Here is a 23597-nt window from a genome sequence, read left to right on the forward strand (position 1 = left end):
GCAAATTGCTTTAAATGGAAGTAAAGAAATTCATGTGTAATAATGCAAGAAAGTAATTTTTCTATATATATATATACGAACCAGTTTCCGGAAGTACAAGTTTTCCAATGCCTTGCCTCTTTTTATGATCTCTTTAGAATAATGTCGATCTATTAATATACTTTTTGAGTCGAGGCCTGGTTTCGTATTAAAGACTCCTTGAAGAGACCAGCGTCGCTTTGGTTTCAAAGACTTGAAACTCGTTCCGTATCTGCTTGCCATAGTGAGTTTGGGAAATGCAACAAATAATTTAAATTTAAAATATTTTTCAAAAAGGGCCTATTCAGATTCGAAGTAAACGACTCAACTGAACCAAACAATAACCCTACTCGATTATAAATCAGTTCAGTCTGAATTCGATTTACTCTTTAATCGTTTTTCGCATTTTGAGTATCCTTTGCTTGTTCTTTGATCTTTGCTTCCACTAGATTCTGCTAATGGGATAAGTCTGAAAATTAATATATTGTGCCAAGACCACTCAAGAAACTCCGCTTTTCGTGAAGGGGTCTCGAATTTCAGAAAAGGACACCACTGCCCCTCCTGTCTCTCCCGCCAAAGCCCTTGTTTTGATAGTAACATTTTGTCTGGAGTTATCATATCCCCTTACCTTATACTATGTCATAGTTTGCTAAACTATGATAAAAGCCATTAACGCTAGATGCAATAAAAAATGGTGTTATTGAAGACTGACATCAAATAACATTGTTTCAGCTTATTTATCTAGGATCTGTGTTTTTTGTTCCGTTCAATAATTTTCTTTTTGATTCGTTCTATTTCTTTATCAAGCGTATCAATTCTTTCTCTTAAAAGATCTCTTTCTTTGAGTATTTTTTTACGCAGCTCCTTCAATTGTTCCCGTTGCTAAGGAAACAAGCTCAGTTAGCAAACGTACGTGAATTTTTAATACTCAAAATAGAAACCTTTTTTAAGAAGTGCACATTCTCTTTTGCCTTGCCAGCCTCATGAATCTTGTCGGAGTATCTACAGGTCGTTATATGGCAGGTGATAAGAAAATTTTTACTCGCAGAAGCACTCACTTAATCATTTTTTGACAGTAAAGCTTTTGGGGCTGTAATAACTTGAAGTTTCTGACGACTGATGAGATTTGCCAAATTTGAGTCATTCTATAATTTGAACACTTTAAATTTTGAAGAAGAAATACGAAAAGTGAAAAAAATTAACCTAATTAAATGAATAAACAAAATAAAAGCTGTCAAGTGTTAAATTTTGAAAGTAAAAAGAAAGCTTATCAGTCGTGAGAGAAACGTGTGTTATTCGTATTATAAATACTGCAATAGTTTATATAGTATATATATAGTTTACTACATATTGCCTCATCTTTCCAGCTTAATGCGGTATCTCTGAAATTATTTAATATAAAGGTTGAGGTCTTATCGGTTCCCAAACAGACTCCCCTCTTTCCGCCTAAAAACACATCATATTTTTTTTTTTATATAATTATATATTTGATCTCAGTTTAGCTTTATCTTTGGAATAAGTATTTTTGTTTACTAGGCGTACATTGTCTTAGGTTGGCCAGGTCGACGTATGGGCGCATCATAATATAATGGACGCGACTTTGGTTGGGATCCAGATGAGCCGCCTCTCCAGCTATTGCCACCAGAGTCACGAGAGGGAGTTGCCAGAGTGCAAGCAAACAACGCCAACAACAAACAGCAGAGTGCGATTAGTTTCATGATGTGTTATGCGAAACTTCTACTCGAGTAATAATACAGCTCAGCCGGGAACGTAGATTATTTATATAGCCAGTGGATTTAAGTTCGGCTGCTGTCGTAAAGCACCGCTCGGGGGCTTTTTGCTTTGCATACAATGATAAGCGCACAAAAATCACCAACTTGTTTTGCTCTCTCGTGTGAATCACACAGCCTCTCCCACCTTCTCATTGTCTATGTCTTGTTGTGGCTCTCTTCTGCCTGGCGCTGCTTGGTGCTAACCGTTCCTGCCAACTTATTCATCTGAACAATGTCAAACTCCATTTGCTTGATGTTGCGCGTCAAATCTGTCATCATGGACTGAACACAACGTTGCTTCTGCAACAACAACGTGCAGCGAGCCTCCAACTCACTGCGCTCCTGCAATAATAAGGTATTTAGGTTAAATGATTTAAGAATTACTCAATGATATACATATATTTTATTACCAAATGTAGTTCTTCCAACTTAAGATCCCCACTGTTGCCCACAATGTTACCCAGATTAAAATTGTTTTTTATCAAATATTTCCTTGTAAGTAATTACATATTAATTAATGTTATAAGAAGTATATTAAACCTACCAATGAGTGAAATCTGTGCTATGCTTTAGAATTTTGCGTATTAAATTAGACATTATTAATTTTGCTTGCTAGAAAATGGCATTGAATTTATGTGAAACTTATTTATTTCAAGTGAATTATCTGAATTATTACTCAAAATGTATTGTAAAAGAAAAGTAAAACATATTAAACCAAAAGTGCTTTACTAGAACAACACAGAATGCAGTTTTTAAGTCCATGTATTTGTAGTAAAATATTTATTGGCTTGCACTTTACTTCTGGACTTCACTGTAAAAGAACTTTAGACCCAAAAATTTGGTTGCATACTTTTAGGCTGGATGTTAATTTTATATCACAAAAATATCATTTCGAACAAATTAATTGACCACTGCGAAATAACTGATTCACAATTATGAATGAAATGTATGATATATGTATGTGATGCGAAAAATAAATGCTGATCTGTAAGATTTAATATAATTTTATATACTTTATTAGAAAGCTATGAACAATTATCTAACGACAATTCTGTATCACTGTTAACGGTTATTAGTTTGCCCAGCTAATTGACAGACTAGGTGAGTAAAGCGTGAGGAAAAGCAAATGATTTGCCAAGAAAGTGAATTTTGAAGACAATAGTATTGTGAAACAATTGATACAACTGGCTAAACAGAAGGTATTGAAAAATGCACAAATAGGCTAATTAAAAGTCAATATTCAATAAATGCGGCTTTCGTGTGTGCCTAAATACAGAATAATCAGTTGCAAAAATAAATAATAATGTCAATAATAAACAAGATAAATAACCTATAAAAAACGTTGATAAGCACCGACCATCAATTCCAGTCAGTGCATTGACAATTGAGCACCCATCCAAGATGAAACACCAAGTTGCACCACTGCGCTTGCGCTTGCCGCTGCTTTTGATAATATTTGGGACAATTGTGGGCAAGGTGGGTGCCTCTCTCTTAGGAAATGTGCTTAGGGAAATTAGTCCTACTCGCAGCGTGGAGACCGTAAAGGAATGGCAACAATTGGAGTATGGGTTTGCCTCTGAACAGGATCGACAGAAGGCGGAAGCAGATGGTAATCTGATGGAAGGATTTGGTACACCCATTGATGTGCAGCCACACTACTCGGCCAATGGACAGGCGCGTGTGTTTACCACTATTCCACGTTTCGTCAGTGGCATACCCTACACACTGGCAACGGTATCGGAGCAGTTGGGCAGCAATGGACCCTTGCTACAGCCGTATCCCAACTTTGCGTGGCACAACAACAATGGCGACAATTGTGATCAGATCACCTCCGCTTTCCGTGTGGCTGTAAGTATTGGATTGGGAGTAGTTCCTAGGTTTTGTGGAGATACAGCAGTAAGTTCTTTTGCAGATTACGGAGTGCAATCAGATGTGGGTCATTGATTCAGGCAATGTAGGTGGCGTGCAGCATTGTCCGCCACAGCTGCTGCAATTCGATCTGAATAATGATCGTTTACTGCATCGCTTCCGCCTCCCCAATGATACTTATGTATCAGGTGCCTCGCTTTTCATAGCGCCCAATGTGCTGGTGCGGGATCCACGGAACAAATGTGCACGCACCATGATTTATGTACCGGATGTCACCTATCACGGTCTCGTAGTTTACGATCATCAGGCGAATGCTGCTTGGCGCATCGAGAATCGTTTCATGTACCCAGATCCCGATCATGGAGAGCATACGATTGCCGGCGAGAGTTTCATTCTGATGGACGGCATCTTTACTGTGAATAATGACAAACGTAATCTCTACTTCCATCCATTGGCCAGTGTCAGTGAGTATTCAGTGCCACTGAACGTGATAAACAGGCGGGAGAACTGGGCGGATTTTGTAGATGCTATGCCGGACCAGTTCCAGTTGCTGGGCAGCCGCGAAAGTCAATGTGCTGCCTCTGCTATGGACAGCCGCAACAATCTCTACTGTGTCACTTTCAATCCCATAAAGTTGTTCGCATGGAATACGAATACACCGTACACCGCACGTAACTTTGTTAGTCTGCCCGCCAATTCCGATGAGCTGCAGTTTGTCGGTGGCATGAAGGTTGTGCGAAACAGTCGCGGTCAAGAGGAACTCTGGATGCTCTCTAATCGTTTTCAGGTAAGTTAATCTACTGTTTTCTCTTTTCTTGACATTTTGTAACAGTCTCCTTTTGCAGAAAATTGCTAGCGGCACTTTAAATTCCAATGAGGTGAATTTCCGCATTTTGCGCCGCCCACTCGACGATATTCAGAGACAAAATATCGTAGCCTAGCTTTAGGCTTGAATGAATTACCCTCTTGGGAGTATCTGATTTATAATGACCTTGACGTGAATGGAATAAAACAGGCATATGTATGTGTCGAAAAAAAAATACTTAATACAATCTCAAAAGAAGGGTGTGTACTTCCTTCTTTTTAACTTTTAATAAACAATTAATTTTATTTGAGCGCTATATTATCAAGAGTTCCACTTTGATTTTTCACATCAGAAGTGATGTCAACGTTTATTTTAAGTTGATTGAATGAAGGGGTTTTTATTTATTATAAATTACTGATTATATTTATAAATATTATAAATTACTGATATTCGCAATGCGTACAAAACTCGGTTTTCAAATACAAGTTTAGCGTATTACAATACGATCATAATTTTGAAGCAAGATTTATCAATCGATCTCAGCCAATTGACACCCTAGAATACAAATTAAATTCAAGTTTTACGCTAAAATGCGAACAGTGAAAACAATTCTTTATTAAAGCCTTGTGTGTGTAGAATCACTTAAAGAACAATACAAAAACATATTATATAATTAAAGAAATGCATTTAAGTAATTGTGACGCAATAGTTATCGTTAATGTGAAAGTTGTTCATTTCATTGAGTTATTGAGTTGATCAAGTTATTCACTTGTGCAAATTCTCGAGGAAATTCTTGTGGCGCTGAATGGCCTCCTCGTGCTCCTTGATCTGCTGATGATGGAATTCGGCCTGATGGATCTGATCGTTCTTCAAGCGCTCCAGCTGATCCTTTTGCTACAAAGTAAACAAAAACACGTCAATAAAGAATCTAATTATTAAGATATGGTTTAATGACCTTTTGTGCAATAACAAAACAATTGAAAAATGGACAAAAGCCCAATTATAACTTGACGAGATTTGTCAACGTTATTATTATTCTAAAGTATTATTTACTGACAATAAGCACTTCCAAATGTTCTTTCTAAAGCTGCTTAGCTATGGCGTAAATACCCAATAATCTGAGTGCCAACGTAAATATTAAGTAAAGATATTTTAGCACACGAAAGCAAATAACGCTAGAGAGCTCGTGACAACTCATGCAAATTAGCCACCAAATTATTTTAAGTGGCGAAATGTAAGAGAACATAAAAGCTGAATAAGAGAAAAGACTGGTTGAACAAACGACAACATTATGTTTCTGTCTCCGTTTTTGTTGTCGCTTCTGCCAGACATCTCAACCTGCGCCTGAACCTGATTCTGTATCAGTTTTATTGGTTATCGGCTTGAGTTGCTTTGAAGCCAGTTTTAGTTGTGAATTGGCAGCCTAAGTGACAGAAACGTGGGGAAAGCCAAAGAATCTTCCAAGAAAGTAGATTTTGAACTCAAGGTTACTCTTCTATTGATACAATTGAAATTAAAAAGAAAACGCGCAAATAAAGCTAAATTCAATATTTAACTAATGCCGCCTTGAGCGTATGCCTAATACAGACATCAGTTTCTAAAGAAAAACAAAATACAAATAAACAAAATTAATATTTTATAAGAACCGTTGATAAGCGCAGAATTCAATTCCGGTCGGAACGTCGACAATTCAAGATGAGAAAGCAAAGAGAAAGTAAACTGCGAGTGCGGTTGTCGCTGCTTCTGATGGTATTTGGGACGATTCTGGGTAAGGTGGCTGGCTACGGAAGCCCCCAAAACCCTGGCTATGGTAATGGACATGGTCAAAGGCTCAGTGTTGAGCCAGTAACCGAATGGCGACAATTGGAGTATGGTTTTGCATCTGACCAGGATCGACACAAGGCGCAAGCAGATGGTAATCTGAGGGAAGGATATGGTACACCCATTGATGTGCAGCCACAATACTTGGCCAATGGACAGGCGCGTGTGTTTACCACTATTCCACGTTTCGTCAGTGGCATACCCTACACACTGGCAATGGTATCGGAGCAGTTGGGCAGCAATGGACCCTTGCTACAGCCCTATCCCAACTTCGCGTGGCACAACAACAATGGCGACAATTGTGATCGGATCACCTCCGCCTTTCGTGTGGCTGTAAGTATTGGATTGGGAGTAGTTCATAGGTTTTGTGGAGATACAGCAGTAAGTTCTTTTGCAGATTACGGAGTGCAATCAGATGTGGGTCATTGATTCAGGCAATGTAGGTGGCGTGCAGCATTGTCCGCCACAGCTGCTGCAATTCGATCTGAATAATGATCGTTTACTGCATCGCTTCCGCTTCCCCAATGATACTTATGTATCAGGTGCCTCACTTTTCATTGCGCCCAATGTGCTGGTGCTGGATCCACCTCCACGGGGCAACTGTGCACGCACCATGATTTATGTACCGGATGTCACCTATCACGGTCTCGTAGTTTACGATCATCAGGCGAAAGCTGCTTGGCGTATCGAGAATCGTTTCATGTACCCAGATCCCGATTATGGACAACATACGATTGCCGGCGAGAGTTTCATTCTGATGGACGGCATCTTTACTGTGAATAATAACAAACGTAATCTCTACTTCCATCCATTGGCCAGTGTCAGTGAGTATTCGGTGCCACTGAACGTGATAAACAGGCGGGAGAACTGGGCGGATGATGCGGATGCCATGCCGGAACAGTTCAAGCTGCTGGGCAGGCGCAAGAGTGAATGTGGTGCCTCTGCTATGGACAGCCGCAACAATCTCTACTGTGTCACTTTCAATCCCATAAAGTTGTTCGCATGGAATACGAATACACCCTACACGTCACGTAACTTTGGCAACCTGCCCGCCAAGTCCACTGACCTACAGTTTGTCAGTGGCATGAAAGTTGTGCGAAATAGCCGCGGGCAGGAGGAACTCTGGATGCTGTCTAATCGTTTTCAGGTAAGTTAAACTTCTTTTCTCTTTTGACTTTGCATTTTTTGACTGTCTCCTGTTGCAGAAAATTGCTAGCGGCACTTTAAATTCCAAGGAGGTGAATTTCCGCATTTTACGTCGCCCACTCAGCGATATTCACAGTGGGGTATATTTTGCAAGCGATGATGATTTATCTAATCGTTTGGTCTTTACTTAATCCTATACATAAAAGATTTTATTATTAAATAAGAGTATCAATTGGTTACCCAAATAAAAATAACATTTATATAACACTTTTCAGCTAAACAGGGTATTTTCATTGTTGAGCTGTATTATATGTGTGATGTGAAATCATTTTTATGGCTATAAATAATTGTGTCGCAAGAGTTCAAAGTCGCCTTATCAATGATGCTACGCACTAAAGATGATCTCTCTGACACGTGGAGCAAGTGGAATTTGATGTAAGGCAACTGGTAAATGGACTGAAAACACGATCCGATTGAATACCAGCAATGAATGAACTAATTTGGTAGTAGGAAAGCGAATACTGAATACTCTACAGAAACCGAAAGAACCAGTTTTAAAATGAAACGAAAATCGTATTGTGATTTGTTATTTCTAGCGACACCTTCAAGGCAAACAAAGTATTGAGATCATTAGCACGTAGACCCTATTCTTACAAATATGTGAAAAGAGAAATTTTATGTCGACTCATAGCTCTTAAGTAAACACTAATCTAAACAAATCTGACAGAGGTAAATTCCCCGAGACGCTTTGTTAATCTCTCTGTTAGAGTACACATGATTTAATGCTGTAACGTGCTCAATGGGAGATCAATGGACTTATATTAGTGGCGTATGCGGCACCGAGTGGAAGTGACTGGAAGTGGTTGGAAGTTATGCATAATTATACCCCCAAAATGTTTAGCTTATATTTTTCGGTTTTTTGACTTTTTTTTTGTTAGTGACACAAACAAGATCGTTACAATGAGAATTTCAATGCAAGCTTTTAATGTGCAATTAAACCAGTTTGCCACAAAACTGACCCAATTGATCAAGTCTGGTCTGGTTAGCTGTCGCTGCTGTGAAGCTGGAGCTGCTGCTACGCCTAATGGCTAGATTAGAAAGACATGGAGCGCTTGCCTGCAGCCCGTACTCAGTTACCGTTTAGGTCTTACGTGGAGCAGATCACAAATTGCTCTCGGAAGCAGCATGGATATCAGTCAGCATTGCATCAGGATACTAATAGGATTTCTTTGTGGCTGGCTAGGCATTGCAGCTGGACAATATGGCACAGGACCTGACGGTTCATACCATCCCAACGCCTTGGAGAAGGTCTTTGAGGCGCGCAATTTGGTACTGAGTTTCCCAACGCTCCAGGAACAGGAGCGTGTCCTCCACGAAGGTCTCTATAATCCAGATAATGTTATTCCCATCGATGTGGATGTTTACTATACACGTAAGTAAATCATTAAAAATGAAACACCTAATTAAAACGCTCAACCTGAAAACGAGAGCTCTCTTATAGTGGACGCTTGCAATTAAATAACCTGGTGATTATAAAAGTGGCTCTAAAGCTCGAGCTTTTAATATGCGAATTTGAATCTGTTGGCAAAAATGCTTCACAAAATAAGATTGTAAGCATTTTAGAGTGAGAAAGACCTTGAAAAATGTGAAACTGAACTTCTGGCAGCTTTTATTTCTGAGTGTAAACTGGACTGGAGTTTGTAAGATTAATCTCAATAGAATATAAACGACTTCTCTCTCTCTCTCTCTCGGTACAGATGGTGACAAAACGCCGTCGATCTTTATGACCATTCCACGATTCGGCAAGGGCGTGCCCTACTCTTTGGCATATGTGACCAATGAGGTGCAAGAGAATGGGACAGTTTTGCGACCCTATCCTAGCTACGATTGGCATCAATCCCATGGTGCCGACTGCAATGGCCTGACATCCGTGTATCGCACACAGATCGACGAATGTGGACGCATGTGGATATTGGACAGTGGCGAGATTGACTTTGTGCAGCACTGTGCCCCACAGCTGTACGCCATAGATTTGGCAAGTGGTGGTGTAGTGCATCATTATCGCATGCCGCGCGACATGTACAAAGAGGGCGTTAGCCGCTTCGTTACGCCCACCATTGACCTGGATGCAGAGAACTGTGATGTGAAGCACGTCTACATGGCGGACTCGATTGGCGATGGCATTGTGGTTTATGATGTGACTGCGCAGCAATCGTGGCGTATCGAGAACAAGTACACCTATCCGCATCCAGATTTTGGCACCTTCACAGTAGCCGGCGAGAGTTTTCAACTTTGGGACGGAACTGTGGCACTCACATTGACGCCACACACTCTAGCTGGTAGGATGGAGCGCATGCTGTACTTTCACTCGCTATCCAGCAACTGGCAGATGGCCATTCCACTGCAGGTGGTCAACAATGCGAGCATATGGAAGCGTAACGATGTCAGTGCTGGTCTGGATCAATTCTTATTGCTAGGCAAGCGGGGCAGCCAGTGTGTGGGGACGGCGATGAGCGAGACGGGCATGTTGCTGTGCGGACTGGTGCAGCCAGCCGGCATACTTGCCTGGAACATTCGTCAGCCGTACAAGCACGACAATCTAGCGCTGCTCATCGCCGATGAACACAGGCTGCAATTCACAAGCGGTCTGAAGATTATCCGAAACCACGAGGGCAAAGAGGAGCTGTGGGCATTGTCGAATCGCTTGCAAAAAGCTTTTGGAGCAGGTCTCAATTTCAAGGAAGTCAATTATCGCATACAAAAGTGTGGGCTGCATGAGCTGCTCCATGGCTTGCATTGCTTCTAAAGCCAATTTCAGCATGCCATTGAAAAAAAACAGTGTTGCCACCAATTCTTATCGATTGTTCTGGATTATCAAGCACATTTAAAATTGCGGTAAAAATTTAAACTGTATTATCGATGCTTCTGAAGCTACGCTATTTAAATAAATTTTGTATATATTTATTTCTTGGTGTTGAGCTGCATTTGCCACTTACCTTCTTGTAGAAGTATTCCTCCTCGCGAGCAGCCTCCATTTTGCCAAAGGCGCCGCCAGCCTCACGAATGGAGCCACCGCCACCGCCGCCCCTGCCGGCACCACTGCCCAAGTCGCCCAACTGGCCGCTCATTTTTGCCAATCTGTGTGCAGAGAAAAAGAAGTCGCATAAGAAAAAGCATCAACATGTTTGCGCTTGTTATGTAATAATGAAGCCGTAACCAACACACACTCACTTTCACACACACACATACAATTAAAGCTGTATTTAGTGCCGGGTCAAGTGAAAATAGATTTTCGGGGCTCGAATTGTTCGTTTATCTTATCAGCAATAACTAATTTACGCAGGTTACGTATGAAAGATTGATTGCCAAAGAACACATTTTGTATTGTGTTTGCGGTCAATTTGTAGAGGTGCTAATAGGCATTCAATTAATAGTTGAAAACTTACTGCACTCCAGCGGGGTACAAACGGGCTGTGCTACGGCGTACAACGAACATTCTGCTCAGTAAACAATGAAAAATTAGTATAGGTGAATAATCTGGAAATAGACAAAAAAGAAACGAATATTAAAACACACGATGACCTGCGAGATTTAAAACACTTGCATATTTCATATAAGAATCAACAAAGAAAATATCTATATATATATATATGTGCGCATTTGTTTGTTTTCACTCAATGAAAAACATTAAGACATATGTATGTATATATATAGAAATTAATTGTGGCGCAAATAACTTACTGGATGCTTCTGCTGACGAAACTTGTATGCCGCAAGTGTGCCCGAAGTGGCGAGCCGGTTAATTTTAGGGTTGCCAATGCATTCAACAAGCTACTTATCTTTGCTTATCGTGCAATTGCACGATTTTCTTCACAATTATCGAATCTCAAAGAATTAGGCTGTTTATTTAGTATGTTAAAATCAACATGTTAACTTTATTAAGTTGACTGTAAAATTTAAATTACTTGGCTTCCTTGCAACGCAGATTTGGTTTTACATGAATTATCGGTGAGCAGCATACCAGCACCAATTCGATATTTTAACCATAATATGCTGCCACGGTCACACTTAACTAGTTCGCAACAAAAAATTTGCCGACGGACGCTTGTTTATTTTTATTTTTAAATATCAAAATTTACTTGTAATAAGTATATTAATTGTGTCAACGGGTCCCAATTGCAAGCCAAAATGGCCGATGCTGATGATGGAGCCGAGTTGCTGTTCTTTGACACTTTCTCACACGAAGAAGTCACCGTAAGTAGAAATTTGCATTTTTCAAGTAATCAACATGTGTGTGCGGCAGAAAAATCACTCAAATCCTTTTAATTACCATCAAAGGACATCAACTTGGACTTAGTGCAGTTTCCGAAGCCGGTGTTTATCACACAGGTGCGCATAATACCATTGGGCGCTCGCGTCCAAGCGGATTTCCCAGGCGGCGTTCGTCTGGGCGCCACGAATCCCTCAAAATTCGATCTGGAGTTCTTTGTGAATGATTTGGGAATGCCGGGTGCCTCGGCATTTGAGAACTTGGGCCTACTGCGATACAACCAGAACGACTGCATCCACCTTGATTGCTCGCAGGAAAAGATACCAACTGATGGTCTCGTCCTCCGGGGTTGGTATAGCGCCATTACCCTAGCTGTCTACGGCATCCTCACCAACTCGGTAACGGAGCCAATTGCTAGTCCAACGTTGCCCTGCGAGCCAGCAATGACGGGCCCCGAGATGTGCAATCTCAGTGGCGACAATGTGCACAATGTTCTCCTGCCGGACGAAGTGCTCAAGGATGAATGGTCTGAGCCCATGCCAAGTGAGGTACTGCTGGTGACGGCTGCACATAAGGCCAATGTTAGCGACTACGAACACGATGACATCGAGTATGGCTTGTCGCGCGATCATTACCATCAGCATGCGGATGAGGAACAGCGTGATTTGAGGCGTTTGCGACGCTCTACGCACTCCACGGATCATTCGCCGCCACCTCTGCGCACGCACACGCACTCGGAGAGCAACGACAGGGAATATCTGCGCTGCTCACGCGACAAAGCGCAACGGGATTGGTCGCGCTCACCAGAGTATTCGAGCCATCGATCGCGTCGTAAGAGGTCGGAGCGCTCACGTTCGGATGCCGATGAGCACAAGTGGCCGCGTACGCCGCCCGTTTCAATTGATTCGCCTACACGACCTCGTTCACCCGACACCATGGACTATGACGATGATGATACACGCTCGCACTATAAGCTGCAGAGTTCGCACGGCTATCGGCATTCCTCGGAATCATTGCCACGTGAGCGCGAGGAAGAGGAGCGCGAGCGCGAACGAGAACGGGAGCGGGATCGGGAGCGTTCGGATACGCCACAAGAGCAGTTTGAGCCGATTCTGAGCGATGACGAGATCATTGGCGATGATTTGGAAGACGAGGAAGCGGCACTCGATGCGGCTGCTGCGGCCGAGTACGAACGAAATCTGGAGGCAGCTGCAGCCGCTGCACCGCCGGCAATAGACGCCTTCGAGCCATGGCAACGTCCGCTGTTGTTTTACGAAGGTGATTTGTTGTCGCATTTTGGCAAAGAGCTCGACACGCTGCGTCTGCTCTTTAAGAAGCTATCGCTACAAATACGCTGGGACAATGTGAGCGCTTTCAACGAGGAGCACAGCGGCGTCACCGTCGACGAACGCGAACAGTTTGTCTACTTGGGCGAGCAGCTAAACAATCAGCTGGGCTACCTGATGCACCACTACAAGCGACGCAATTTTGTGCTGCAACAGTTTTTCAAGAATGACGAATCGCATCTGCGTCAAGCGGCGAACATATTACAAATAGCGCTCAGCTTTCAGGCGGCTTACATGCAACCGCAGCCAGCATTTAAGATACGACACATTAAACTTGGTGCACGGATGGCCGAGTTGCTGCTGACGAATGAGGAGCTGTTCAAGCATCTGATGCAGCATCACAATTTTGATCCATTCGAAGCGGTCTTTAGCCTTTATCAGGAGCCCTATATGGCGCTATCGATTAAACTGCAGCTGCTCAAGGCTGTCTACTCCATGATCGACACGAAGTTGGGCATTCGTCACTTTTTGGGTGACAAGATCAAGGGTTATCAGCGAATACTCGAGTTCCTCAAGACTGCCAAGCTAACGCGCACCAAATACGCCCTGCAGGCCATCGTCAAGAAACTGCATCTCTACGAGGCGCTGGAGTGTGTGCAGAAAAACTGCACACAGCTCTTCATCCGCAAGGTGGAACGACCTCTGGCTAAGGTCTGCCAACAGATCGAATTCGCCTTTGAGATGCTCATGGATGCTTTGTTGGTCAATCAGCTCAGCTTCCAGCAGCCGCGTCGCTTTCTGCCGGTCTCCAAGAAGTTCGAACTGGTCACCGATCCAAATGCACAGCGTAGCTTTGGCAATGCCCTGCAATCTTATTTTAAGCAGCATAGTCTGGCCGAATCAGTGCTGCTGATTCTGAGCAACTCGAAAGAGTTGCCAGCGACCACATTCTTGTGCACACTGGATCTATTACATGCGCTGCTTAAATCCCATGTGGGCATCGATTACTTTGTAGACGATGCCTTTGAAGCAACGCAAGCTATTGTCTCCATACTGCTAGGACTGGATGAAGTACCGACGACACCCAAGACGTTTATATACAAGGAACAGCAAGGTATGTTATAGATTTAACTATTGATTTTATAATCTTTCTGAGTTTGCAAATCTTCCAGTTCAAACAGAGCAGACAAATGTATCTGTAGAATCGTCGGACAGCTTGCAAAAGGTCGAAACGGAAGTGAAAGTAGAAGCCTCTACTGTGGTAACTCCTGGGAGTGAAAATATTGCAATTGATGTCGGTGTGCAAACGGAGCTGATTACTGGAGTCGCACTGATGACATACCAGAGAGTAATTCCTGTTCCTCGACCAGTTTTTCCGCGCTTGGCCCGACTGGGCATTGAGTTGGCTTACAAGGTGCAGACACGTTATCACCTGGACGCTATTGTCTTTACGGCCGCAGCGTCCGAATACGATGCGATTAAAGTGGCGACGCACATCCATGCGATATATTCGCAGACCTGCGATCCAAATGGACGACAGCACACCGTTGAAGTGCTCGGAATGAATAACAATCTGAAGATATTCATGGACCTCATCAAGAAGGAGCAGCGACTGCAGTCACAGCGACAGCTCAGCTCCCCGGGCACCAAATACAAGAGTCCAGTGCTAAGCTATGCAGTGGATATGGTCGATGCATGTGTGCGTTATTGCGAGCAGCTCGACTATCTTATCGAGCACGGCTCTGTCATTCTGGAACTGGCCAAAAATCATGAAACCTTCGAGCCATCTGTCTCAGCTGTGCTGCAGGAAATGTATGTGTACATGAAGCCACTGGAGGCGATCAATGTGTTTATCTACGATGACATATTGCCGCTGGTTGAGGTCATTGGGCGTTCCCTGGACTATCTGACCACCTTTCCCGGTGATTTGATAATGGCATTACGCATATTGCGATACCTGGTTATCACCAATTCGGCACCGCCTCCGGGCGTTAAATCGTCCAGCAAGCGTATGGGTACCGAGGAGCTCAAGCATCGCTTTGTCGCCCTTCAGCTGTATGCAGCGGATGGGGTGCAGCTAATGATCCAAATACTGGAACGCTTGTGCACGTATTTTGAACAGCCGGGAATGCATGCGCCCGCTTTGATGACCATTCAGGGTGTGCACTGCTGCCAGATTATGTTGCTCACGCTGCAAATACTTCGCGAGCTGCTCACCTATGCCATTCGGTGTCGCGATGGCACCTTCAAAGATCTAACCGCCATCGACCATCTTGTCAAGGTATATTATCTGCTCTACTATTACCCCTCACGCTGTCAGGCTGGCGCCGAGGTGGAACAGTGCAAACTGGAGGTGGTGCAAGCGCTGTTGGCCTATACGCAGCCGGACGAGCAGGATGAGGAGTCGCTGCACAAGTCGCTTTGGACGCAAATGATACGTGAGGTTCTGAAGAACATCGATGGACCAGCCAATTTTATACCGGGTCTCAAATTGTTGGCGGAACTGTTGCCACTGCCGCTGCCGATGCCACAACCGTTGAGTGAACAGCTGAAGCTGCAGCACAAGCAGCGTTTGATTACCGAACGCAAGCTTTGGTCCGCACATCTGCATCCACAGAGCGGACAGATTGCCAAGCTGGTGGAAGCCTTGGCGCCATCAAGTTTCCCACAGCTCTCCGAACTACTGCAGCGCGTGTGCATGCAGCTATCGGATTTGGCTCCAAACATGACGCTGCTTATAGCCAAGACTATTATGGAGTTGCTCTGCACCGAGTATCAAACTGCAAACTGTATGCCCACCACTAATCTGGAGCGTCTACTCCGTTTCTCCACGCGTCTCTGTGCTTTTGCGCCACTCAAGAGCTCCATGCTGTCCATATTGTCGGGCAAGTTTTGGGAACTGTTCCAATCGCTGTTGGCATTGAACGAGTTCAATGAGGTCGTCTCCAATTGCCAGGAGGCCGTGCACCGCATTTTGGACAGTTTTCTCGACTCGGGCCTTTCATTAATTTCACATAAATCAATTGCACAGCCAAGCCTCAATTTGTCAGCTGCACTGCCGCCCAAGGAGCTATTGCCACGCGTCATCGATGCCGTCTTCAGTAATCTGGCCAGTGTTGAGGTGACACACGGTATCTCTATATTGGCCGTTCGCAATCTGGTCATTCTCACCGAGCATGAGTAAGCACTAAATTCATAATTTCATTCTATGAATTCAAATTGTTATCTTCCTTTCGTACAGCTACACATTTTATCACCTGGCACAGTTGCTGAAGCAGAAGATTAGCGAATTCCAGGCTTGGATGGAGCGTGTTATACTCCACAATGAGACAGTCGAGTTCCATGCCAACATTGAATCGTTAATTTTACTGTTGCGCTCGTTGACACAAATCGAGCCACCGCCAGCCATGTCCGCAATGCCCCAGCGTACGCTTAAGTTGGGCGCCGTGGAGCTCGCTCAGCTGCTGGAGTTTCAGGATGTTGAGCTAGAGAGGGCGCCGGTGCTCTTACGTATACTCAAAGTGCTTGAGAAGTTCAAGGCATTGGTCAATGAGGCGGCACTGTTGGACTTGAAGCAGCTCATTGCACTGCATGCATCCAGGCTTGATCAGGAGACGCTCCCAGTAGCGGCTACTCAAACCGAAGATGCTGATCCAACTGCAACTGGCAGCACCAATATTGTTGGACCGCTAAGCGTTGAGCCCTATCTGCCGCAAGCGGAGGGCATTGTTACCCAATACGAGGCACGTCCGATCTTTACGCGCTTCTGTGCGACGGCTGAGAATGCACAGCTGACGGCAAGCTACTGGCTTGATCCGCTGCCCATTGAGGTAATCGAGGATATGGATGAGCCGCTGTATGAACGCATTGCCTGTGATTTAACGGATTTGGCCAATGGGTGCCTGAATCCCGATCTGAATCTCACCGGCGATTGCAAACGCGTCCTGCACTTATCGGGCTCACCGCAATCCAATCGCGAAATGACACCCACAGCGCCCTGTTTCCGCACGCGACGCGTCGAGGTGGAGCCCGCAACAGGTCGACCCGAGAAGAAAATGTTTGTGAGTGCAGTGAGGGGACGCGGATTTGCCAGGCCGCCACCCTCCCGTGGCGACTTGTTCCGCTCCCGGCCGCCAAACACTTCCCGACCCCCATCGCTACATGTGGATGATTTCTTGGCGCTGGAGACGTGCGGCGCCCAGCCGACAGGGCCAACGGGTTACAATAAAATACCCTCAATGCTGCGCGGCTCACGAGTGGGTCGCAATCGTGGCTCACGCATCTCAGCAGCAGCTGCTTACAGGTAAGCAGTTATAGAGTATTCAAATTCAAGTTATTTACTAATTAAAGTGTTTTTCGTTTCGCGCAGGCAAAAGAAACTTATGAGGATTGGCTCACCCTCCAGCTGGTCTGAGTCTCCTGGTACGCCGTATCGGTCCAGCAATTCGGACTCGCACTTTAGCAATAGCGATTCACATTATACATCGCCCCATTACAGTGGACGACCTCGTGGGCGTGGTCTGCGATCCCGACCGCCCTATTTGCGTTAGAATCAAACAATAGAATTGCATATATGAAAAAAGTGTTTTGTGTATATTCGATTTATACAATTTTGTATGTAACGTGATTAAATTTTAAGAATTCTCTGTAACAACACAATTCAGGCGCACATCGTGATCCTCCATGGGCAGCTCCTCACTGCTAACGATCTGTTCGTTAAGTGCCAGTGCCATAATAGTGCTCTTCTTATGCGGATACTTGGCCGCATGTTGAGTTAAATATTTATCATAGTAGCCCATACCGTGACCCATGCGATTGCCGTTGCGAGTGAATGCCACGCCGGGCACAATAAACAGATCAATGCCATGTCCTGCAAGGTGGTGTAAGGATACATCATCATTAAGTCATATTACAAATGTGGATTGATTGATTACCATTTGTAAAGGCATCCTCGCGATTCTCCTTAAAGTCCGGCTGCTTAATGTTCCATTTGGTCAGTGGCAAGCCTTCGTAATCCGTCATATCCAGCAAGCGCACCATTTTCATCTTAGTACCCTGATAGCTGGGTACAAACACCGCCTTCTCTAGTCGAAGCATTTCACGGATTAGCTCTGTGGTATCCAGTTCATCTTTGGTGCTCAAATATATGCTAACACGTTGCGCCTGACGAAATGCCTCACTCAGTACCACCTGCAAAGTACAAAGATGCTGTTCAAAAACATTGATTAGAATATATAGTATCTAGAACTGACCTTTGAGGTAACCGCTTGCGATTGCCGGGCGATCGAATCGGGCGTCAGAGAGCTGAGAATCTCAGTCATGCGCTTTCTTAGCGCAACTTTCAGGCTATTTTGGACAGCTGCCATATTGGTGCTATGAACACTTTCCCAATTCGGTGCGTACTGGTTTCTGTTTTCTGCTTTCAGTCGTCTATAGCCGATCTACGAGTGTGGATTATTTGCTTATCAGTAAAGTGGGCGCGTTATCAGCTTTTTTTTCCCCGACTGCTTGAGTTTCTACACAAATTCGTAAACAATCGTCAGTTGCTCTTTGTGTGCGCATACAAAATAACACTAGACAGATGCACGAAGATCTTTAATTTCCTGATCAACAATACAAATGTTTAATACATTTAGTTGTAATTAAATAGGTTGCAACTAGAATCAGTTCTGTTTTTTATATGCAATCAAGCGTTGTTTTGTTATTGTTTATTTTTATTATCAGCGTCTGGCGTTACTTTGGCACTAAAAAAGACAGCAGCTGAGCTACTAGAAATACAAACTTATATTGCCAGCATTAGCAAAGCAATAAGACTCCGTTTAAAGAGCTTGACAAGTTTTTCCATGCATTTGAAATTTTCGTTAAAACAAAATAGAGTTGAGTGCTAAATAATTATTTAATATTTCACCTGTTTCAGCTGTTGATCGCTGAAAGCTACTTATCAAATCAAGATGCAGGCATGTGCTAATTTTTGTCGTGAGCTTTGCTTCACACATTTCTTTTCCATATATTCATTAACATATATAACACATCTTAATTGATTGTCAGTTAATGTGACAAGAAATTAAAAAAGAGAATAATCGAAAAATCTGGCATAACTTGCACAATACAAGTACTATCCGCATGTTCTTTGGATCACAGATATCCCTTGCCCAGACGAGGCTAAAGACAATAGTCCTTGAAACAGATGAAAGAGCGGGACTTTTCTTACAATGGAAAATTCGTCGAAACGGACGTATCCTTACAGATTCTGACGATTTAAGTTTGACCAGGGCTAAAGACTGAACAAGGGACATCCAAATCGTTCTTGTAGCTTCTGAGAAAACAAGGATTATTTGATTACGACTCATTTCCTTAGATGATCACAAAATCCTTGAACAGTTCGATATAAAAAGGAACTGTGATCGTAATGCAGCATATCTTAAAAATAAATCGATAGGAATTTGGCTGATTTAGCGCCTTTTTGTTTGTCGCTTCCGTGCCCCTAAAAGTATGCCTCATTTTGGTTTACTTAACGGCGATTTACTCAATGCAGCAACCCAATGGGCGTCACTGGTTCATGTACATGATATTCAAGCAGCAACCATATAAACAATTATATGTACATATAACTTGCTTGATTGTTTATTTTAATTTATAGTGAGCTACTTGCGAATTTAGAGACATACAAAGAGTAATTCTTCAGAGTTTGTCAACTAGCAAGAGTTCTTCTAAAGTGACTTGGTTTAAGAGAAGTCTTTCCGCTATAAAATTATCAGCTTTCTCAATCTGCTTGGGTGTCAAGTCGTCCTTGTAACCATTTACTTTGCCCTTTCGCACAAAACTGGAAAAATATTAAGTCTGCGATGTTAATCATTCTATTTTAACATTACTTTTTGTACCCACTTGTGAACTTCTTTCCCGCCGTTTTCGAGTTTAATCTGAGTGCTCTCCCAAAGATGATTTGTGGTCGGATTTTCTACAAAAGGAAATAGAATTATCTCATTATATCAGTGAATGTTATCTCAACCTACTCTTCATTTCTTCAAATGACAGATGCTTAAGCAAACGTTCCATTTGTTGTTCCGTTACAGTCTTGTCAAGAAATTTGCACAAGTCTTCAACGACAGCGCGGAGATTGCATTTCATGCGCTCAAAGCTGGTATAATAAAACCAAGGCTCATTCCGTAGCTGATAAAATTCAGCTGCATGTTCGATAATATATCTGCGATCACTCTCTTGCTCCAGACACTCATCGAAGAATTGCTCCAACGTTTTACCATAGTTATAGCCAATTGTAACGCCATGATAATATCCCGACACCCAAGCATCTTTTGGATTGCGGAAAACATAAATCACTTTAGCTTTCTTCTCCCACAACTGACGAGGTAATAGCGGCAGGGGCAGGTGCGATTTTATTAGACGCGGCGATGGCAGTTCTTCTACACGTTCCAAAGCAGTTTGTTCATCCGAATTTACCATAAAATCAAATCTAATGACAAGTGTTATGCGTAAATAGATTGGCTACTTGATCTTTTACTTACTCAAGAAAGGGAGAGCGTAGTTCCAAGTCCTTGGAAAGTGCCGCTTCGAAGTCGCAATCGTTCAGCAGCAACCATGCCAGCTCCTGCATCCAAGTAGTACCACATTTTGGATTTGTCACAATCCAAACATCATCTTCCTTCACCTCCATATCATGAATCATTGCAGGAAATGATTTGGCCGGACTCCAAAAATAAAGTTTCCGCTCGGACCAATCTTTGTCAATCAGATTGACCGGATAGCTCTTCGGTGTGACCTGCTCGCACTGCATTTCTGGCGCCTACTAATGGTGTTGCAGCCATACTGCTTATATATATGCAGATAAAGATCCGAGTCAACCATAAAGAGAGGCAAAAACATAATAAAGGTACGCATGTATGAAATCTGGCGATATGGGGAGTATTATGTTTGTATGAAATTGTTAGCAGCAGAATAAGATTGGGAATTTGGCAAGACGACCACCAAGACGACCATAATACAATTAGTTCTTCTATCAGCACATAAAAGATATATTTAATCTTAGTTTCTTTGTTGCTGATACGACTAATCGTTCAACATGTTGAATATGAGCAGATAAAACAAGATTCTAGAGTCATGTCAGCGCAAAATAATAGCAAGAATAGACCATACACTGTGTCTAAGCACATGTGCGCCAATTTATTCAATACAGAAACCCAATTTGTGTCACTGGTGGGTGTACATGCTACTCTGCAAAAGAAATGAATGTAGAATAATAAATAACAATCGCTTATGCTAGGCGAAATTTGCTTTTTATTTACGACATGATATCTAAACAGTCACTACGCGCTTAAGTGTTAATATTGTATTATTATCAGATATCAAAATACAAGTTCGTATCAATGTTTGTCGTCTGACATCTCGTTGTCATCATAATTTCAGTTGTCAAATCCAATATCTATTCTTTTCTCTTGTTAGATCAGCTTTAGTAAACAGCTTGCGTATCTGGAGTAGATACACAAAGAAATTCTTCATATTTTTTTGAAACTACCAAGAGTTCTTCTACTGTGACTTTCTCAATCTGCTTGGGTGTCACTTATGCCAATTGAGAAATTAAGCTTGAAGTTTTAATCTGTAACCCAATTATATATATATATATATATATATATAAATAAGAATCAGATACCTCTTTGTAAACAATATGTTCAGCATTATCGGTTTATACTCAACGAAAGTGTGCCTTGCTATCAGTTTGGTCGCGTTTTGCCCCTAGCTGATAGCATTGCGAATACACACACAAATATGAAATGTATTTAATATAAAATGTATATAAATTTGTGATGCGAATCAGGTTTAAACTCTTATAACTAGAAATGCTATGTGTTGTACATATAAAAAATTATTCTGATTTTAGAAAAACTAGTTGTCCATGATTTATTGTCAGTTTTATACAATGTTTACTGCTATTGCAATTAATTGTTAGATTGTAGCTTCTCCAAATGCCTAACTGCATTTTGTATATATGTATATTCTATAAAACTAGGAATTCATTTATCAAAAAACACATATAAACATTGTATAATCATCTGCCTGGGTATCTAAGTATCACTTAAGCTTACAATCTATTAAAATGATTAATCGACGCGGTAACAGCCATTTGTTCACCATTGTTTATACTTCGTTGTATTTGCTGTAAGTTGCGAAGTCATCCATATGCAACTTGTACTCTCTCAGATTGATGTCCGACCACAGATCGAATTCACGGATCACGTCCGCCGTCATTTCGTCCTTGTGGCTGCCAACAACACCGCGTCGCACAAACCTGTGTGGATCGACACTTTTTAGCCATAAAACATTGAACATTTTAAAGTTCCTATCAAAATCTCAATTGCTCACCTGAACTCCTCCACCTCGCGTCCCGCAGCAGCCTTCATGCTTTCAAACTCCTTGGCATGATTACAGGCCGGATTGTCGCGCATGCTCTCAAAGGACAAATGCGTTTTCATTTGCTCCACTTGCTGCTCGGTGACGGGGCGCTTCAAAAAGTGTGCCACATCGTTTATAACCTGGCCAAGCTGCGTCTTCATACGCTCGTAGCTAGTGAAAAAGATATGCGGCTCGTGGCGCAACTGCCAAAAGTCGAGGACATGTGGCCAGCAGGGCGTAAAGTTCACATAGCCATCGATGAATGAGTGCATGAAATCCGCTTTTGTGCCCTGATATCCAACCATTCCACGCCAATGATGGAAATATGAAATGGCTGCGTCCTTGGGATTGCGATAAACATAAATGATCTTTGGCTTCTTTGTCCATATCTGGCGGGGCAGCAGATAAGCAGGCAAATGTGATTTGATTAGACGGGGTGAGGTCATCGCCTTAGCTGCGTCGATGGTGTCATGTGGCACATTCGGAACGACGCCATTGAATCTGGATTTGAGAACAAGCAACAAAATGTAAAGATTCTGGGTACAAGTACGTGATGGGAATGCGCTTTATAGTTCATTATTTATAATTATAATTGCCTTAAATAATGGCTTACTCCAAAAATGGTGAACGTATTGTCAAATCGACGCTTTTGGCCGTTTCAAAGTCGCATTTGTTGAGCACCAGCCAAGTCAGCTCTTGCATCCAGGTGGTGCCGCACTTTGGCAGAGTGACAATCCACACATCGTCCTCGCGCACCTCGAAATCATAGACTCGATCGAGTACAGGCTGGAATGTGTCAGCCAGGCGACAGAATCTCTGCTCCCAGTTGCCGACCACCGGTACGCCGGGCTTGCTGGTTGCATAAATGGATGAGTAGCCACCACTGATGGCCAGTTTATCGATTTGCTCGAAGGGAACGCTTCTCGCAAAGAAACTCGACTCGGGCATAATTATGACTTTTGTATAACGACTTTGAAACGACGCAACTAACTTCTTATAATTTCAAACTGAATTGCGCTCAACCGAACAGCTCTGCAGCTAAAACCATATTAAACACTGCTGCAGTCAGCGAGAAACCGGAGGCAGAATTTCGCGCAAAGCGCTCAGCAACAGAGATGCGAACGTGATGCGAAGTGATCAATGTGAAGAATACTTGTCAATACTTGCTTATCAAACAGAAGCGAATAAAAAGGAAATGAACTTAC

General features: G+C 42.9%; 9 protein-coding genes across 10 annotated transcripts; 4 read left to right on the forward strand and 5 right to left on the reverse strand.

The window, feature by feature from the left end:
* Positions 1–1474: 1474 nt before the first annotated feature.
* LOC116804980 lies at positions 1475–2409 on the reverse strand. Its single transcript, XM_032734233.2, has 3 exons — positions 2335–2409; positions 2201–2282; positions 1475–2132 (listed from the first exon to the last, which is right to left on the reverse strand). Exons 1-3 carry the CDS (start codon positions 2385–2387, stop codon positions 1947–1949), a joined length of 321 nt encoding a protein of 106 aa, XP_032590124.1. The 5' UTR covers positions 2388–2409; the 3' UTR covers positions 1475–1946.
* Positions 2410–3085: 676 nt separating this feature from the next.
* On the forward strand, positions 3086–4780 carry LOC6559856 (major royal jelly protein 1). The gene is made up of 3 exons (XM_001986140.3): positions 3086–3638; positions 3703–4446; positions 4505–4780. The coding sequence occupies exons 1-3, from the start codon at positions 3192–3194 to the stop codon at positions 4598–4600; spliced, it is 1287 nt and encodes a 428-aa protein (XP_001986176.1). The 5' UTR covers positions 3086–3191; the 3' UTR covers positions 4601–4780.
* A 256-nt stretch (positions 4781–5036) lies between these two features.
* LOC6559857 (ATPase inhibitor mai-2, mitochondrial) lies at positions 5037–11196 on the reverse strand. Its single transcript, XM_001986141.2, has 4 exons — positions 11173–11196; positions 10878–10968; positions 10428–10569; positions 5037–5358 (listed from the first exon to the last, which is right to left on the reverse strand). The coding sequence occupies exons 2-4, from the start codon at positions 10925–10927 to the stop codon at positions 5230–5232; spliced, it is 321 nt and encodes a 106-aa protein (XP_001986177.1). The 5' UTR covers positions 10928–10968; positions 11173–11196; the 3' UTR covers positions 5037–5229.
* Positions 5876–7711, forward strand: LOC6560521 (major royal jelly protein 1). Its single transcript, XM_001986142.2, has 3 exons — positions 5876–6618; positions 6683–7432; positions 7491–7711. Exons 1-3 carry the CDS (start codon positions 6160–6162, stop codon positions 7620–7622), a joined length of 1341 nt encoding a protein of 446 aa, XP_001986178.1. The 5' UTR covers positions 5876–6159; the 3' UTR covers positions 7623–7711.
* On the forward strand, positions 8587–10395 carry LOC6559392 (protein yellow). Its single transcript, XM_001986143.2, has 2 exons — positions 8587–8863; positions 9189–10395. The coding sequence occupies exons 1-2, from the start codon at positions 8617–8619 to the stop codon at positions 10235–10237; spliced, it is 1296 nt and encodes a 431-aa protein (XP_001986179.1). The 5' UTR covers positions 8587–8616; the 3' UTR covers positions 10238–10395.
* A 359-nt stretch (positions 11197–11555) lies between the features above and the next one.
* LOC6559393 (protein virilizer) lies at positions 11556–17544 on the forward strand. Its single transcript, XM_001986144.3, has 5 exons — positions 11556–11685; positions 11770–14101; positions 14160–16167; positions 16229–17290; positions 17357–17544. Exons 1-5 carry the CDS (start codon positions 11620–11622, stop codon positions 17535–17537), a joined length of 5649 nt encoding a protein of 1882 aa, XP_001986180.1. The 5' UTR covers positions 11556–11619; the 3' UTR covers positions 17538–17544.
* An 8-nt stretch (positions 17545–17552) lies between these two features.
* LOC6560584 (5-formyltetrahydrofolate cyclo-ligase) lies at positions 17553–18751 on the reverse strand. The gene is made up of 3 exons (XM_001986145.2): positions 18240–18751; positions 17922–18177; positions 17553–17857 (listed from the first exon to the last, which is right to left on the reverse strand). The coding sequence occupies exons 1-3, from the start codon at positions 18351–18353 to the stop codon at positions 17622–17624; spliced, it is 606 nt and encodes a 201-aa protein (XP_001986181.1). The 5' UTR covers positions 18354–18751; the 3' UTR covers positions 17553–17621.
* A 917-nt stretch (positions 18752–19668) lies between these two features.
* Positions 19669–20779, reverse strand: LOC6559653 (sulfotransferase 1A3). Its single transcript, XM_001986146.1, has 4 exons — positions 20511–20779; positions 20001–20458; positions 19873–19945; positions 19669–19810 (listed from the first exon to the last, which is right to left on the reverse strand). Exons 1-4 carry the CDS (start codon positions 20777–20779, stop codon positions 19669–19671), a joined length of 942 nt encoding a protein of 313 aa, XP_001986182.1.
* An 898-nt stretch (positions 20780–21677) lies between these two features.
* On the reverse strand, positions 21678–23440 carry LOC6559654 (sulfotransferase 1 family member D1). 2 transcript variants are annotated; one of them, XM_032734234.1, is made up of 3 exons: positions 23006–23440; positions 22363–22893; positions 21678–22303 (listed from the first exon to the last, which is right to left on the reverse strand). In XM_032734234.1, the coding sequence occupies exons 1-3, from the start codon at positions 23338–23340 to the stop codon at positions 22138–22140; spliced, it is 1032 nt and encodes a 343-aa protein (XP_032590125.1). In that variant the 5' UTR covers positions 23341–23440; the 3' UTR covers positions 21678–22137. The 2 variants fall into 2 exon arrangements, with proteins under 2 accessions (XP_032590125.1, XP_001986183.1); XM_001986147.2 differs by having other exon boundaries at positions 21678–22288; positions 23006–23405.
* Positions 23441–23597: the final 157 nt, after the last annotated feature.

Source organism: Drosophila grimshawi, unplaced genomic scaffold, assembly GCF_018153295.1.
Source record: "Drosophila grimshawi isolate 15287-2541.00 unplaced genomic scaffold, ASM1815329v1 contig_1367, whole genome shotgun sequence".
Taxonomy (NCBI): domain Eukaryota; kingdom Metazoa; phylum Arthropoda; class Insecta; order Diptera; family Drosophilidae; genus Drosophila; species Drosophila grimshawi.